The sequence below is a fragment of the Aquarana catesbeiana genome, linkage group LG10, assembly GCF_042186555.1.
Source record: "Aquarana catesbeiana isolate 2022-GZ linkage group LG10, ASM4218655v1, whole genome shotgun sequence".
Classification (NCBI taxonomy): Eukaryota; Metazoa; Chordata; class Amphibia; order Anura; family Ranidae; genus Aquarana; species Aquarana catesbeiana.
In genome coordinates this window covers 44,931,335-44,946,868 of record NC_133333.1, presented here as the reverse complement: position 1 = coordinate 44,946,868, position 15,534 = coordinate 44,931,335, and the positions used below count along the sequence as shown (strand labels likewise).

Below are 15,534 nucleotides of genomic sequence, written 5' to 3'. Positions count from 1 at the left end.
TCCTGTTTTGAGTGTTCCTTTTTAGATCATTTATCAATTGTTTAGTTAATGCAAAAAGTTAGAACATATGAAAAAATGTTTTACTTTAATATTTTACTGATCTTAAAGCCCAACTCAACTTTGAGTTCAAATCAGCTAAAATCATTGCATCAAAACAAAAGGTGTGCAAAGTCTAAAAGCTTAATTTCTTTAGACGGCAGCCAGAGCCCGGGTAGAAAAGGCTGTCCCCTGCCAGCATGCTTCAGAAAAGGACCCTTACTCTATGTATTGAATCCGTGATCTCTCTTCAGAGCTCTGACATGCCCCCGTTTTGAGTCAAAGCTACAGCTCTCCAATTACAGGGCAAGTGCACATTGCTGGTTGAAGAGCTATAGGTCAGACTCAGAAGGGGATGTGTTGGACCTCTGCAGTAGGGTTGCCACCTTATCCCTTTAAGGGCCGGTTCACACTGCTGTGAATTCTATTACGAATTTGAGCCGCTGCGATCGTTCAAATTCGCAAGTCATTTAAATAACATAGTTTACCATTAATGCAGTTCACATCAATGCGTTGCGAATCTAAGCTGTGTACAAAAAGGGTCCTGTGCGAGTTTGATCCATGTGCGATGTGAATTCAGCTCCATAGAATGCAATTGAACTCGCAATGAAAACGCAATTCTACATTCACGTCACTGCGATATTAATTTTTTTATATGGCTGACCGGACATAAAATCGCGATCCCCTCCCAATTTGACAACCAATTAGCAATATTTGCCGTAGAATCGCAGTAGATTCACCAGAACACATAAAGAATTTGCAACGCAATCGCATAAAATTTTCGCAAAATTCCCACCGCAGCAGTGTGAACCGGCCCTAAAACTGAACACATATTAATTACACAGGTTCTGTGGCTGATTAAGGTGGTAATTAAACTCACTTGGTGCCTTATCTCCATTAAATTCTCCTCAGCACCTGTGCAATTTATGTGTGTTTGGTATTAAAGGGATGAGGTGGCAACCCTACTCTGCAGATAAACCACTGCTTCTACATTGAGAGCAAGGATATTGTACTGGCAGGGATTAGGCTGGCAGGGGTTTGGCTAGCAGGGGTTTGTTACTGATAGGGGACAGGCTGGCAGGGGTATGGTACTGGCAGAGGACAAGGTGGTGGAGGGTATGTTACTGTTAGGCGACAGGTTGGCAGAAGTATGGTACTGGCAAGGGACAGGCAGATAGGGGTATAGTACTGGCAGAGGTTAGGCTAGCAGGGGTTTGGTACTGGTAGTGGCAATGGACAGGCAGATAGGGGTATGGTACTGGCAGGGATTAGGTACAGGTAGCGGACAGGCTGGCAGGGGTATGTTACTGGTAGGGGTTAGGCTGGTAAGGGTATGGTACTGGCAAGGGACAGGCAGATAGGGGTTTGGTATTGGCAGGGGGCAGGCTGGCAAGGGTAGCTTACTGGCAGGAGACAGCTTGGCAGGGGTATGGTACTGACATGGGACTGGGTTTTCTAATCAGGTATGACTGCTTTCTAAAGAAAACAAACTGTAAGGAATATTTAAATTAAGTAAAATTTGAATTATGCAGCTTGGTTTAAATTGACTATAAAATAAGTAACAGCTAAAATGCATCTGTTTAATTTGTCTAAAGAGGATAAGCCTGTCAAAAAGGAGAACCTCCTTTGCGAATTCATGATAAAATCTTATTTCAACTTCCTCTTAAATTTTATTTCTTTCACTGCCAGAGCCATTTTTATTTTTTCGCACACATGTAAAAGTGCACATTTAGGAGACGACACAATAAATTAAACACTTGCAACTATCATGGCTTTAAGTAGAGTTGCAGGTTTCATATCACCTGTTTGAGCCAAGCTGGCCTGACCAAACTATTTCCATTTCTAAATGGCAAAACATTTTCTGATGTCACCCTGTCGCCTTTGCATTTTCTCTGAGAGGCACATGTGTCGGGTACCCAAGCAGCAGCGCAGCTATTTGGCATGGGACCTGGAATAGTGGAGATCACTGGGGTAGGGGTGGCTACTAGAGTGATTTGCCCCCAACAGGTATGGTACATGCATAGTTACATTGATCCAAGCTGAACCAATGCAACTGTAATATCCATGCCTGGAATTCTTCTTTAACCACCTCAATACTGGGTGCTTTCACCCCCTTCCTGCCCAGTCCAATTTTCCTCTTTCAATGATGTTGTGCTTTCAATGATAATTACTCAGCCATGCAACACTGTCCCCATATGAAATTTTTATAATTTTTTATACAAATCAAAGCTTTATTTTGGTAGTATTTAATCACCACTGGGTTTTTTATTTTTTGCGCTACAAAAAGACTGAACATTATGAAAAAAAGTGCATTTTTCTTAGTTTCTGTTATAATTTTGCAAAAAACTTTTTTTCTTCATAAATTTGGACCAAAATTTATACTGCTAAAATTTTGGTAAAAGTAACAGTACAAAGACAGTACAAATACCCCCCAAATGACACCTTTTTGGAAAGTAGACCGTCCAAGGTATTTAGTAAGAGGCATGGTGAGTTTTTCAGGTTGTAATTTATTCCCACAATTCTTTGGAAAATGAAGAAATTAAATACAATTTTCACAAAAAGGTCATATTAACAAGTTATTTCTCACACACGGCATAGGCATACTTGCAATTACACCCCATAACACATTCCACATTCTGCGGGCGATACCACATGTGTGATGCCGTGTACACACGAGCAGACTTTTCGACCGGACTGGTCCAACGGACCAAGTCCGGTGGTCAATTCGACCATGTGTGGGCTTCATCGGACCTGCAGCGGGCTTTTTCGGTCGAAAATCTGACAGACTTTAGATTTGGAACATGTTTTCCGACGGACTCGAGTCCGGTCGAAAAATCCGCTCGTCTGTATGCTAGTCCGACGGACAAAAACCCACGCTAGGGCAGCTATTGGCAACTGGCTATCAACTTCCTTATTTTAGTCCGGTCGTACATCATCACGTACGAATCCGTCAGACTTTGGTGTGTGATCATGTGTAGGCAAGTCCGTTCGTTGGGAAAGTCCGTCTGAAGTCCGCCGAAAGTCCGTCGGATAGACCGTCGGACAAGTCCAGGCGAAAAGTCCGCCCGTGTGTATGCTGCATGAAACTTTTTCACAGCCTAGCCACATACAGAGGAGCACTGTCAGCCATTATCCACCTTAAGATCACGAAAATTGCTTAGAACCCCCAAACCTTATATATGGCCCTAGAGAATAAAATGGCGGGTTTTGCAAATGTCACACTATATTTGCGTAGGGGTTTTTCGAGGGCAATTTTACACACTACTGCATAAATACACTTTAATGAATTTCAATGCACACAAAGACAATAAAATACCCACATTTTGGTCAAATATAAAATCTGTTTTTTGGCCTGGGTAAATAGATACCAAACATGTCAGGCTTTAAAATTGCGCACATTTGTGAAATGGCGCCAAACTTTTGTATTTAAAAATCTCTATAGGTTACACAGGAGGTCTAGTGCTAGAATTATTGTTCTTGCTCCGACGTTTGCGGCGATACCTCACATTTGCGGTTTTGATCACTGTTTACGTGTGCGTACGGGACCAACATGTGCGTTTGCCTTTGCATGCGAGCAGTGACAGATGTTGATGTTGCAATGGAACACTATTGCAGATGTTTTCGTGCACAGGTACAGATGTTGATGGGACACTGGTACACTATGACAGGTTTTGTGCACTAGGACACTGGTACAGATGTTCATGGCACACTTGGACAGGGACAGGGACAGTGGTGCTTGATGTACTGTGTGGGGATGGCTGCAGTATGTGTGAGCTCTGTGTAACTGATGATTTTAGTGTTCAGTTACACAGAAAGCTGTCACAAGCTGCAGCATCCCCCGCTATCCCGCACTGAGCTCTGTTTATTGGCTGTAACTGGACACAGCCATCACGTGATTGGGAGGGCCAGTCACAGCTCCCATGTGCTGCTGTGCGACCTCCTTCTAAGCGACGTATGGATTCGTCCACTTAGAATGGGGAAGCTCCCACCTGGCCATTTTATCTACATTGGCTGGGTGGGAAGCAGTTAAAGAAGCGCATGTAAATCCTAACAATGAATTTTTCCTACTGCATTTTTGGTATATTTTTTATTCATTAGCAAATGTGTTTTGGTAGATTTGTTTGATAAGTAAAAAATGACCTGTTGATCCTACCATAAAGCTTGTGCGCTTGTTGGGTAGGTGCAGTGTGCTGTGGTAGGCAGTAAACTGATAGAAGTTGATTTACTAAAACCGGAGAGCAGGATCTGGTGCAGCTCTGCACAGAAACCAATCAGCTTTTAGGCTTCTTTTTCAACGTTTAATTGAACAAGCTGAAGTCAGAAGCTGATTGGCTGCTATATAGAGCTGCACCAGATTTTTCACTCTCCAGAGTCTCAATTTGCAAAGAACGTTGTATTGAACAATGATCAACAGAAGCTCCCCATCCAGAGCCACTTAAAACATGCAGTGATTTGACAGTGGTCAGAAGACTCGGGGAGCAAAGTGCGTCTTGGCCAGTCTAACCCAAATGGGAAGCTTCCTAAAGAGGTAGAAGTAGTTCCTGCTCTCTCCCTACTCCTTCAGAACCTTTCCCTGTCGCTGCCACTGTCCCTACAAGACGGGAAACCTGTCCCTAACCTGTCCACTCCCATAAAGCCAAACTCAGGAGTCAGAGTCCTAAATAGACTCTGCCTGACCCAAGATGGCAACCAGGGTCACACAGGGTATGTGTATTCAGTCGGATAACTACCCGAGTGACAAAGGAAATCAGAGAGAGACATAGCTTCTTTCAACTTCATCCACAGCAGCAATGCAGATGTGAGAGGAAGAACGCCACCTGCAATGGAAAATATAGACTGTAGACTTGTGCACAACGGAAAATTTTGTTTAGTTTTGGTTTGTTTTCATTCGTAAAATACATAATTTCGTTCTGTTATATTTGTTATGTTACATTAATTTATTTTCGGATAATTCGTTATTTCTGTAGAGTGTCGATATTCGTTATACTAAATCTCGAATCATGTCGAATTCATTCGTTATACCCGCTATAATTTCTTGACTGCTGAGGTGCAATAAGCCCAGGTCCCATGCCATAAATTACCATAGCAACTTATAATGCCTTACCCCTTCTTCCCATCCAATAAAGACCACTTACAACCATTAATGTTGGAAAGGGCAAGGCCACAGCTTTTATTAACTCAAAACATAACATTAACAATTTAACAGTGCCAGTCACAGTTGCAGTGTGAGCACACAATTCCAAATGTGAACGGGAGATGAAGGAGGGGCCTGTCCTTACCATAAGTACCGGACCGGCCGTCTATCTCCCAATTACCATCAAGGGCATAACTATTAATCCATGTTTGCTGGCAAGGTCACCAAAACCGCAGCAAGCTGTGACATACCAACCAGAAATAGGGCGGGAGGGTGGGCAGCTCTTCAATGCTTCCATCCAAAAAGGCCCAGAATCCCCTGGGGTGCCAAACTCTTGAGCTCAGGCCCAGCCCCTGTCCCATCCTGCACCAATCCCGAGTGACCCCAATAGTCACCTTAACTCCTCCCTGGCCATGCCCCCATCAGTCAGGGCTCTCTTTCCCGAAGGGTTCAAGAGGCCTTCATTCGTATTAGTTGAAATTCAATATTTATGTATTTATATATATTCGTGATAATGGTTCATAGTTTGAAAAGTTGTTTGTTTATTGAATCTATTAGCACACACAATGACAATATCTCTTCTCCTCTTCTCAAATACAATACAACAGCCTTCTCACTCATAGCAAATAAAAATGTTCCCGCGCTCACAGGCTAACCGGTCTGCAGCCTCCCCTGAATCGCACCCCCAAAGGAGTGAGAAATTGTAAAAAAAAGAGAGAAAAGGGTAGGGGTATGTGGCACTGCCTGTGCCGGGGTACCTAATAAAAGTAATAAACCGTGCCTATATACTCAGAGTGATGAGGACCACTCGTAAATAACACCATAAAAATAAGTGTAAAGGAAATCCCCCACCCGTTGAGTAGGGAGGGATCCTACCATTAGAATCCCCCCTATCAAGTGGTATAGGGATTAAAATCTGGTATACACCCTACAAACGACCAATAAATGAAAATACTAGAGAGTGTCCAGCAAGTGAACCATATATATATCAGATAGATCTAAAGTCCATAGCAAACCACAGTCCCATCAGATATGCATAGTGAAAAAATGAAGATATAAAATCTTTTTGGATATATAAAAAACAAATTAAACATGTGGTGAAAAAATAGTAATAATAAAGTGTAAATATGAAGCTCTAGCATAGACAAAGTTCCTGTAAGTGGTGACTCTCGTGAAGAAAATTGCTGATATCCAGTGACTTTTTGGTGCTCCCCCTCAAGGATCCCCACTCACCAGCTCCTTAAACCCTGCAGGGGTAATAGGCATGCAGTAACAGACGATGGAATGGCGTCCTAAGATCCAGTGCAGCCGTCCCCAGGTATCTCAGCTCCAGATATCAGATGTTACGTCAGTATCTTATTGCCATCCTCATAGGAAAAAACAGGGCTCCCATAGTGTGATAAGTTTTAAAACAAATGTTTATTTAAAAAACAGCCGATAAACAGCCAATAAAAACAGTCTGAACTCCCTATGCAAGAGGAGCCAGAAACTCACACTCGATACAAGAGAAACTACACAGAGGGAGCTGTGGAAAGGAACTTAGGACGCCATTCCATCGTCTGTTACTGCATGCCTATCTGATGGGACTGTGGTTTACTATGGACTTTAGATCTATCTGATATATATATGCTTCACTTGCTGGACACTGTCTAGTATTTTCATTTATTGGTCGTTTGTAGGGTGTATACCAGATTTTAATCCCTATACCACTTGCTAGGGGGGATTCTAATGGTAGGATCCCTCCCTACTCAACGGGTGGGGGATTTCCTTTACACTTATTTTTATGGTGTTATTTACAAGTGGTCCTCATCACTCTGAGTATATAGGCACGGTTTATTACTTTTATTAGGTACCCCGGCACAAGTAGCGCCACATACCCCTACCCTTTTCTCTCTTTTTTTTAGCCTTCTCACTCAGTTCTCAGGAATGCACTTTTCCAGTAATCCAACCTCCAGCACAAAATGAATCAGCTGATTGGACTGTAAGATTTACTTTGAGTTGATCTTTTGTTTCATTAGATCTTTAATGAATTACCAAATCAGGTCGAATTCATTAGTTATATTCGCTATAATTTCTTCCGTATTAGTTGAAATTCACTATTTTTTTTTATATGGACATTCGGATGCATCCGAATATCCGAAAGATGCCAAATTCGGCTGAATTTCGATTAGTTACGAAACGAATTGCACATGTCTAATAGACTGCACCTGCCTACAAGCTGATAATGTCCTATCTTTTATGCCTGTGCTGTAGACCCCTTTCACACCAGGGCGCGGGCCGTGTCAGCAGTAAAGTGCCGCTAGTTTTAGCGGCATTTTACTGGCGCTGTGTGGGCGGGAGCAGGGCCCTTTTAAACCCAAAGAAGCTTCGGCAGTGCTGCCCATTGATTTCAATGGCAGGGGCAGTGTAGGAGCTGTGTATACACCCCCAAAGAACCTGCTTGCAGGACTTTTTTTCCTGTCCTGCAAGCGCACCGCCCCAGTGTGAAAGCACTCAGACTTTAACACTGGAGAGGCTTGAGAGGCGCTTTACAGGTGCTGTTTTTAGCGCTAAAACACCTGAAAAGCGCCTTCAATGTGAAAGGGGTCTTAGTGTTGTATTGTAAGGTAGCATTGCTGCCACCTCTCTCTGTAGAGATTACAGAATCCCCACCCCAGGGGACACAGGGAGAGGTTCTGTACTCCTAACATATTTCCTGTTCTTGGATTACAACTCTGCTCTTCTGTAGAGATGGTAGAGTGGGTTAGAGTTGTCGCAATTGGACAGGAACTGTATCACTGGCAGGATCAGAGGTGACTCTAGGCAAAACTTAGACATGAGGCCTCTCTTATAATATTAAAAATAATTCAATCAATAAAAATAAATACATTGCATTGTACAATGAACTGATGGCAATTCACCCATGGCCAGTCCTCAAGGATTCCAGCATGTCATTGGATCATATCACACCAGAATATGCTCTGCAACACAAGCTCCCTCTGTATAGTGAACATCACTTACTAGACAGCTCTACGTTATGCCTAAGTTTCACATTACCTAACAAAGGCCATAGATCCATCATCTATTTTCCTAAACATATGCCCCATACCTGCTGTGGACACAGCCAATGCATTTACTATGGTCAGTGAACCTGAATACAGAAAAGCACCTGCTGAATTTCTTTGTACTGCAGTGTCAGGAAAAGGCAAACTAGTGCAGAGAAAAATGAAAGCAGGGGCTGACTGGCAACTTTTGGCCCAAGGTGCATGTACAACCCAGAGGCCCATGGTGCAGCAACTTGGCCTACCTCCCGCTCTCTCTCTTCCCTGCCAAGAGAGGGAGAAGGAAGAGAGGGGGAGAAAGAGAGGGGGGAGCAAAAGGGGTGAACGAGGAGGGTGAAAGGAAGAGAAGAGAAAAGGAAGTAGGGAAATATGTGAGAGAGTGGGGGGAGGGGGGTGGGTGGGAGAGAGGTGGGGAGAGATTAAAGGTGAGCAAAATAGTGCGGGGGTGAGAGACAAAGAGAGGGATGAGTAATGAGTGGAGAGAGAGGGGAAAGAGTAAAGAGAAAGGGGAGAAGAGAGAGGGAGAAGGGGGGAGAGAGGGCGGAAGAGAGAAGATAGAGGGGAAGAGAAAAGTGGGGTTGAAGAAAGGAGACAAGAGGGGGCAGAGAGGAGTGAGAGAGGTGGGAGGGGAGTGAGAGGGATGGAGGTGAAGCGGGAGGGGAGAGAAGAGGAGAGAGGGGAAGAGAGGAGAGGGGGGAGGGGAGAAGAGAGAGGGAGGGAGAGAGAGAGGGGGAAGATTGGAGAGAGAGGGGAAGAGAGGAAGGAGGGGGAGAGAGGAGGGAGGAGAGAGAGAGAGGGGAGAGGGGAAGGGAAGAGAAGAGAGGAGAGGGGAGGGGGGGAGAGAGGAAAGAGAGCAGGGAGAGGGGAAGGGAAGAGAGGAGAGGTGGGGGAAAGAGGAGGGGGGAGAGGAGGAGAGAGAGAGAGGGAGAGTAGAGAGAGAGGGAGAGGAGGGGGGAGAGAGAGAGAGAGAGGAGAGGGAGAGGGGGGTGGGGATGAATAGGGGGAAGAGAGGGGAGGAGGGAAAGAGGAGGGAGAGGGAGAAAGAGAGAGGGATGGGTATGAAGAGGGGGGAGAGAGCGAGAGACAGGAGAGGAGGGCGTCACATGGAAGAGGAGTGGTTTGCTGGGTGATGAACAGAGCGGTCATGTATCAGTGTGCAGAAAAACGGATCGTCCCTATCATTGGACTCACCCCAATCCCCAAACTCATCAGACTACGGGCACTCAGGCACCCTGAGCAGCCTCTGCATTGCTTGGGTGAATCCACAACACACGTGGGGGCGGGGCTTCACCAAGCAGTCAACCCCACAGTCTGCAGCTCATTAGTCCCAGGGGAGGGTGTTAGCAGACAGTGCAGAGTCCCGGTATTCTAGATCGGTCCTGCCCTTCTGTATGCAGCGAAATCCTTTCTGATGCTGGGCTCTACTCCTCTCCCATTGTCGGGCAAATTAGATGGTCCCGAGGCCCCTGTGAGTGCAAGGCCTTAGGCGACTGCCTAATTTGCCTAATTAGAGGGCCGCCTCTGGGCAGGATCATAAGGAAGAAAGAAAAGAAAAAAAATGTACATTTTGTATTTGTTTTTTGATACCGTTTCATTCTACTAGTTTGCATTTTTTATGTTCATTTCTCATTTCAGGAACCTGAGCTACAGTATGCTGATGTCGTTTTCAGCAAAAACATGCCAAGAAGACAGCAGGTAATGCCCTCATTTTGAGATTGACAATTACTAAAAAATATAAACGTGAATCGCTAAAAAAAACTCTTATAAATTAAAGTGTGACCAAGGGCAAAAGTGTTTTTTTTTTTTTTTTTTTTAGTTTTGGATGGAGGAGAGATGAATTAGAACACCTTTCAGTATTTATTGCTGTCTGTGCCCCTTTTGGAGGATTTACCCTATTTTACTTTCACTTTAAATGATAATGGTAAAGACAAAGAAAATCCCAAATTTTGGGTTGTCCCCAATGAAGTAATAAAGGGGATATCTTCTCATGTGGATGCTAGTTCTGGTGACCTGGGGGGTCTCAAGAGATTCCCTTAATTTGCAGGGATTTCCTCTCACTTTCTGTTTGGCTATGGTACAGGAAGTGAAAGGAAATCCCTCCAATGGGACACAGATGGCAAAAAAACTGGGAGGGGATTTAACTCTCCCTTACACTATCCAACATGAAAAGATTTGAACATCTGACGGCCACTCTGGAGGAATCCTTAAATTCCTTTAACCACATATGGGATCCATGGGATAGCTCTCCTTTTGGTCTTAATCTTATGTAGACTATGCTTTTAATCTAAATAAATGTATAAAACCTCCTGCGCTGATGAATATGATAAATTGTGAGTCAATTCTACAAGTAAATTGTGAAACAAATAACTTATTCTTCAACCAATAACCAGCTGCTATAAATAAATATAAATCCTTAAAGTGTTACTAAACCAAGGACCCAGTATTCACTATATCTGGTCTCCCACAGTACACAGAACATGGAAATGCAATCATTTTAGTAAATATAAACTTCTAAATACCTTTTCTCATCAGCCGTATATGATTTCTATCAGTGCCTGGTTAAATCTTGTAGGAGGAGTTTTCATGCTGCACTGGCTGTCCTATCAGGATGCAGGGCCCCTGACCATCTGTCTGGACAGTGCTGATCAAATGCACTCTCCCATGAAAAAAAAAACTCTTTAGCAATACACACCAAACTGAACATGTGCATCCTGACTCCACTAACTCTTTCATATCTGGACATGCTTTGGAGTCAGTGGAAAAAGAGGAGGATCTGTGCATACAGGATCAAACAGCCTTTTTACACAATGTGGAGGATTAACCCCTTAGGTTCCACAGTGAGTATAACAAGCATGCTTTACTGCATAAACAGACTAATTTTACTGTTGTGGGTTTAGTAACACTTAAGTGACATAATAAAATAATAATTACAGCACTGATTCAATAATAGAGATGGGCTGAACGACCCCCTGTTCAGTTTGCGGCAGAAGTTTTGAATAGGGATGGGCCGAACACCCCCCCGTTCGGTTCCCTCCAGAACATGCGAACAGGCAAAAAGTTTGAGCGAACATGCAAATCCATATGCAGTCAATGGGACACAAACATGAAAAAACAAAAGTGCTCATTTTAAAGGCTTATATGCAACTTATTGCCATAAAAAGTGTTTGGGGACCCGGGTACTGCCCAGGGGACATGTATCAATGCAAAAAAAAGTTTTTAAAATGGCCATTTTTTTCAGGAGCAGTGAGTTTAATAATGCTTAAAGTAAAACAATAAAAATGAAAGATTCCTTTAAATATCTTGCATGGGGGGGCTCCCCTTAGTCTATTTGTAAAGTGGCACATCTGTGCAATGTATAGAACAGTGCCGCAGCAAAATTAAATTTCTAAAGGAAAAAATGTCATTTAAACTTGCTCGCGGCTGTAATGTATTGCCGGTTTCCAGCAATATAAATGAAGAATCAAGGAAAAAAATAGTATGGATTTTAAGGGGAACTCCACGTGAAAATTAAAAAAAAAAAAAACAGCGTGAGGACCCCCCAAAATCCATACCAGGCCCTTTGGGTCTGTCATATTTAAGTAGGAACTCCATGTTAAAACTTAAAAAAAAATTGGTGTGGGGTCCCCTCCAAAATCCATACCAAGGTGCTTTGTGGGGGACTCCAAAGCACCCTCCCCATGTTGAGGGCAGGCGGCCTTGCATGGTTCAGGCAGGAGGAGGGGGTGCTCGCTCATCCCCCCGCCTTTCCTGGCCTGTCAGGCTGCTTGCTTGGATAAGGGTCTGGTATGGATTTTGGGGGGGCCACGCCAATTTTTTTTTTTGACCAGTTACTTTCTTGCTTGCTCATTGTTTATAATTTAACTTTTACTAAAGTGCATGTCTAGTACATTCTATCACAAATTAGAAAATTTTGGTTGTTGATCATGAATGTGATTTATATCTCAGCACTACCCTCCTTTGGCAGGGAGCATTTCTTAGAATACCATGTGTAATCTTGCTCTCTTTATTTTGTTAGTTTCAGCGGGCGGGGGTTCCTCTACCCAGCAGCTGCTGTCACATTTTAAAATTGCCAGCACAGCCGCCTCATTCATTCACAGGAATCTGTGGATGAGAAAACTACAAGTCCCATCCTCCATAGCCGTAGACAGACTTGTAGTTTGAATGGGCTGTGAGCACGCTCTTAGTCCATTCACACTTCTTCCAGCTTGCGAACTGACAGTCCGTACTGAGGTATGGTATGAAAGCTGCAGGTAGTGTCTGCAGGAGCCTGACATTGCACCTGTGATCTGCTGATCTCAGGTGCAATACTTTGCAGGCTCCTGTTTAAAACAATAATGCATACTTTTTAACCAACAAAAATATGTACATTTATTCATTTTTTGTAAACTTGTCCTTTGCTGTAATTTTCTGACTCTCTTAAAATGAACATTAGAGTAAAGAAAACTCAGTCTTGTACAGAGAGAGTATAAGATACCAGAGAGATACAAGAATAGATAAATAAAAAAAGCAAGAGAAATAAGAGAGAAAGAGATTAGCAAACTTTTCTGTAACAAATGTCTTAAGTGTACTGTATGTAAATCCTAACAAACAACTTCTATTTTCTTCCTCGCATTCTGTTAAATAAACCATTGAACATGTTTTATTATATTTGTGCAGCAGTGATCATTGTAATCTGCCAGTGTGGAAGGCTCTCCGCCAGCAGAACATGATAGCGCTGTGGGAAGGATTCCCCCATCAACACTGACTGTGTTGATGGGGTAATCGAGTAATTTCCTTTCCTTTGACCCATAGCCGAAGGAAAGAAAATTGCATAATGTATGGCCTGCCTTACATTCGGTAGTGATGTGGGAGGAACACTATCCCTAAGCTCATCACCTTTGGAGTTGTCACCTCACCAACTGTAAAGATATTTCTTGTCTACTGACGGTTGTATGGACCAGTCAGTTCTGATGGTTGGGTTGGGGTTAGAATTTGATGTGTGTGTGTGTGTATATGTGTGTGTGTATATATATATAAAACATATATATAGCACTAACTCTCGGTGGAGCTGCTGCTTTAAAGCGGGCTGTTACCTTCACTCTTGATACCTCTGTTTCACCGGCACCGGGTCTAGGGTTCCGTTGAGTTTACCTCTGGACGATGTAGACACCAACACTTGAGTAGATTTTTCAATGCTTTAATGAACAAATAGGAAAGGAAGTAGCAGGAAAGAGGCGGAAGGAAAGTTGCAGGGAAGCTCAAATACCTTTCCTTAGTATTCTTTAGAACATTCTCTGGAATTGAACACTTGTGGTTGAATGGTTGAATACGCTCCTCCTGTGGGACTCAATCTTTGCCCGCCTGGATACACATCTCTCACTTGCCTAGCAACTAGTACGTAGCACGAACAAAAGTCTCTGCCACAGACTTGTTTGGAATAAAACCCTTATGATCCTCTGCCACAGGATGTATTGGTTTAGGATGAATGTCAGACACAGTACTTGAACCTTTAAGCCAATCCGGCAGTACTATGCAGTAAGATTACTTCAGGATACGTCCTCCAACCGAGTCACCAGGCCCCTCTCCAGACCAGCACTCTGCATGGTCCTTCCATGACGGGTCCTCCCCTGGGATCTTCTCGGTTGTCCAGCTTCTTCACTCAGGATAGACAGCTCAGGACCGTTCCTCTGCTGCCGTGGTAGGCCCCAGACAGGCTTCTGGGCCCACCCTCACGCCGCAGCGACGTGGGCCTCCGGAACGGAGAACCACGAGGTGGTACTCTTAACGCATACCTGTCGGCCAAGAGGGCCAGCAGGTGGCTGAAAAACGAACCCCTAAACATGGCGTCTGTCCCATAAATACCCTCTCCCAGAATGCAACTCGGAGGACCACCTCCATCGAGTTGTCTCCGGGACAGAGGAGCACTCATACGCTTCAACACGTTGCTTTTCCAGTCCATGGTGACAACAACACCCACCGGCACAGTGTGGACCCACAAGATTTACCTATCAGCGGTAGATTAAAAAATCTACCAGCGCTATATATATATATATATACTGCGGCAGAGCAGCCTGGCTGTGCAAAATCACGTACCTATATGTAATTTTGTGCGCGTGGTGTAGGGGGCGCTGGAGCACCGCTCCTGCTGAGGAGGAGTAACTGGCCACTCTCAGAGACCATGTAAGATCCCACAGCGCACCCGCACCAGCCTCCACTTCTAAATATAGCTTATCTTAGTTCTTCCCTTACTGTATTCTTTCTCTTCTTATTCAGAACCAAAGGTACAGAAGTTCACCTTCCTTCTCTTTCCTCTCCTCTCCCATGTCCTATTAGGCTACGATTTCAATCTTTCCATATTATTAATCATCATTCACCCCAGTAAACCTATAATATTTATAGCCCGGGAATAGAAGAGAGGGGAGAAAATGAGGGCAACACATGTGGCATATGGGCATGTTCTGCTCAAAACTTCTTTAAAAAACATATCACACTGAATTTACAACACTTGCGGGGATGCACTGCAGAGCCCCATTGATTTACCACATTTTTCCCCTAACCCCCACCACTGCCTCCCCCCTCCCTATCAAAACTTCATCTGCAGTGTTGCTGTCTAGACAGACCCAGGTCCACCATCAACAAGCAACTGACATCTAGTCGATAGAGTAAAATGTATCCATTTTTTGCGGAAACAAGCTTTCTGCCTGTTTAACGATGCCATAAGTTCCTCCATTCTTATCATTGCATTTACTGTTCTAATCCATTGATATAAAGTGGTCGGGGATGGAGATTTCCAATGTGCTGGCACACAAGCCCTGGCTGCATTTAGCAAATGCCTTACCACTGATTGTTGATATTTATTTTTAGAAAGAGGACTGAGGTGAATTGGGCAAGCTGCTGGATTCTGGTCAAGGGATAGACCAGTAAGCTCTTTGTTTAAATTGCATACATTTTGCCAGTAAGGGCGTATTCGGGGGCATAGCCAGAATAAGTGGAAAATCTATCCTCTATCTTCTCTGCAGCGCCAGCAAGTGGGGTCTGCATTTGAATACATACGATGTAATTTCTCTGGTGATCTATACCACTGGGTTAATAATTTATATCCTGATTCTTGCATTCTGGATGATATAGATGATTTATGTATAAAATGGAAAATCAAGTCTCTTTGGGAATATATAATTCTGGAGGTGCTATCAATTCTCCATATGCCCTCGAAAGGCCACGTCTGATGATTTGACCCGACGCGCATAGTTGCTCAAAGGCAGTAGGCTTCACCACTGCCATTGGTTAAAATGATAAAGATAAAAGTTAATGTCGTAGTTGAATTGCCCACCATACCGGAAGAGG

The 15,534-nt window shown here is 43.7% G+C and overlaps 1 protein-coding gene across 1 annotated transcript in view; it reads left to right on the top strand.

Moving 5' to 3' along the window:
• LOC141110645 (cell adhesion molecule CEACAM1-like) overlaps window positions 1-15,534 on the top strand; it is a 140,144-nt gene that overhangs the window by 106,769 nt on the left and 17,841 nt on the right. The window contains exon 8 of the mRNA XM_073602112.1: window positions 9,847-9,906. Within this exon, the coding sequence (XP_073458213.1) occupies window positions 9,847-9,906 (60 nt within the window). The remainder of the gene's footprint in view (window positions 1-9,846; window positions 9,907-15,534) is intronic.